Genomic DNA, 2640 nt, shown 5'->3' with positions numbered 1-2640 from the left:
CCCTGACTCCTCATCCTCCTTCGGGGCCTTTCCCTGCGGGCGAGGGTCCCTGGGCAATGTGCAGCCCCCGCCCCTGGCTCCCCGCCCATCCTGCTGGGTGCTCGGGAGCCCCCCAGGAGGGGCGGGGCTGGGCTGGGCTATGATGGGCTGGGCTGGGCTGGGCTGGGATAGATGTGTCCATGGGGCCCCTGCCTGTCTGGGTGCTGCCTGCTGCTCCCCCCCGGCCCCCAGCTGAGGGACACAGGGGTCACCCTGGGGTGTCTCCGGCGTGCAGGGGTCCCATGTGGGGCATCTCACAGGGCCTGGTTAGTCACACTGGGGGTTTTGGGGTGCTCAGTGGCTCTTTGGGTCACTGAGGTGTCTGAGGGGCTCGTTGGGGGTCACTGTGGGGGACCCTGGGGGTGCGGGGCATCCCCGAGGCCTGACTGGGGTGTTGGGAGGGTGCAGAGCGGTCACGCTGGCTCAGCTCCAGAGCTCATCTGGGGTCTCTCCAAGGCACCTCGTGATGTGTGGGGGGGTCTCTCTCTGGAGCATCTTGGGGATGCAGTGGGGTCTCCCTGGGGTACCCCTGGGGCTGGGCTGGGGTCTCTGCAGGGTGTCTTGGGGGACACAGGGAGGCTGCGCCGGGGCATCTCCATCAGGACCTGTTTGGGGTCCCCCCAGGGCGTATTGGGGGACACAGCGGGGCCTCTCAAGGGATGCAGTGGGGTCTCCCTGGGGTACCCCTGGGGCTGGGCTGGGGTCTCTGCAGGGTGTCTTGGGGGACACAGGGAGGTTGCCCCCGGGGCATCTCCACCAGGACGTGTTTGGGGTCCCTGCAAGGTGTCTTGGGGGACACAGCGGGGTCTCTCCAGGGATGCAGTGGGGTGTCTCCGGGGCCACCCCGGGGTCTCTGCAGGGTGTCTTGGGGGACACAGCGAGGTTGCCCCCGGGGCATCTCCACCAGGACCTGTTTGGGGTCTCCCCGGGGGGTCTTGGGGGACACAGCGGGGTCTCTCCAGGGATGCAGTGGGGTGTCTCCGGGGCCACCCCGGGGTCTCTGCAGGGTGTCTTGGGGGACACAGCGAGGTTGCCCCCGGGGCATCTCCACCAGGACGCGTCTGGGGTCCCTGCAAGGTGTCTTGGGGGACACAGCGGGGTCTCTCCAGGGATGCAGTGGGGTGTCTCCGGGGCCACCCCGGGGTCTCTGCAGGGTGTCTTGGGGGACACAGCGAGGTTGCCCCCGGGGCATCTCCACCAGGACGCGTCTGGGGTCCCTGCAAGGTGTCTTGGGGGACACAGCGGGGTCTCTCCAGGGATGCAGTGGGGTGTCTCCGGGGCCACCCCGGGGTCTCTGCAGGGTGTCTTGGGGGACACAGCGAGGTTGCCCCCGGGGCATCTCCACCAGGACGCGTCTGGGGTCCCTGCAAGGTGTCTTGGGGGACACAGCGGGGTCTCTCCAGGGATGCAGTGGGGTGTCTCCGGGGCCACCCCGGGGTCTCTGCAGGGTGTCTTGGGGGACACAGCGAGGTTGCCCCCGGGGCATCTCCACCAGGACGCGTCTGGGGTCCCTGCAAGGTGTCTTGGGGGACACAGCGGGGTCTCTCCAGGGATGCAGTGGGGTGTCTCCGGGGCCACCCCGGGGTCTCTGCAGGGTGTCTTGGGGGACACAGCGAGGTTGCCCCCGGGGCATCTCCACCAGGACGCGTCTGGGGTCCCTGCAAGGTGTCTTGGGGGACACAGCGGGGTCTCTCCAGGGATGCAGTGGGGTGTCTCCGGGGCCACCCCGGGGTCTCTGCAGGGTGTCTTGGGGGACACAGCGAGGTTGCCCCCGGGGCATCTCCACCAGGACGCGTCTGGGGTCCCTGCAAGGTGTCTTGGGGGACACAGCGGGGTCTCTCCAGGGATGCAGTGGGGTGTCTCCGGGGCCACCCCGGGGTCTCTGCAGGGTGTCTTGGGGGACACAGCGAGGTTGCCCCCGGGGCATCTCCACCAGGACGCGTCTGGGGTCCCTGCAAGGTGTCTTGGGGGACACAGCGGGGTCTCTCCAGGGATGCAGTGGGGTGTCTCCGGGGCCACCCCGGGGTCTCTGCAGGGTGTCTTGGGGGACACAGCGAGGTTGCCCCCGGGGCATCTCCACCAGGACGCGTCTGGGGTCCCTGCAAGGTGTCTTGGGGGACACAGCGGGGTCTCTCCAGGGATGCAGTGGGGTGTCTCCGGGGCCACCCCGGGGTCTCTGCAGGGTGTCTTGGGGGACACAGCGAGGTTGCCCCCGGGGCATCTCCCTGGGCGCCAGCACGGCAGCGCAGAGGTAAGGGGCTCCGCGGGCACCCCGGGCACTGTGGGCATCCTGGTCACCGCGGGCATCCTGGTCACCGCAGGCACCCCGGGCTCCACGGGCATCCCGGGCTCCACGGGCATCCCGGGCTCTGCGGGCATCCAGGGTTCCATGGGCATCCTGGGCTCCACGGGCATCCCGGGCTCCGCAGGCATCCAGGGTTCCACGGGCATCCCGGGCTCCACGGGCATCCCAGTCTGCACAGGCATCTTGGGTGCCACGGGCTCCATGGGCTCCATGGGCATCCCAGGCTCTGCAGGTTTCCTGGGCTCCACAGGCATCCCGGGCTCCGTGGGCATCCCAGGTGCTGTGCCCATGCCTGC

The 2640-nt window shown here is 69.5% G+C and overlaps 1 protein-coding gene across 1 annotated transcript; it reads left to right on the top strand.

The window, feature by feature from the left end:
* Positions 1–2179: 2179 nt before the first annotated feature.
* Positions 2180–2621, top strand: LOC104132641 (collagen alpha-3(IX) chain-like; the record flags this gene model as incomplete). Its single annotated transcript, XM_009645949.2, has 1 exon — positions 2180–2621. A coding segment is annotated over exon 1 (442 nt), but the record flags the coding sequence as incomplete, so codon positions are not given.
* Positions 2622–2640: the final 19 nt, after the last annotated feature.

The sequence above is a fragment of the Egretta garzetta genome, unplaced genomic scaffold (genome assembly GCF_000687185.1).
Source record: "Egretta garzetta isolate BGI_Z169 unplaced genomic scaffold, ASM68718v1 scaffold1329, whole genome shotgun sequence".
Classification (NCBI taxonomy): domain Eukaryota; kingdom Metazoa; phylum Chordata; class Aves; order Pelecaniformes; family Ardeidae; genus Egretta; species Egretta garzetta.
The sequence above is the reverse complement of the archived record's forward strand: the minus strand, read 5'-3'. Positions and strand labels throughout refer to the sequence as shown.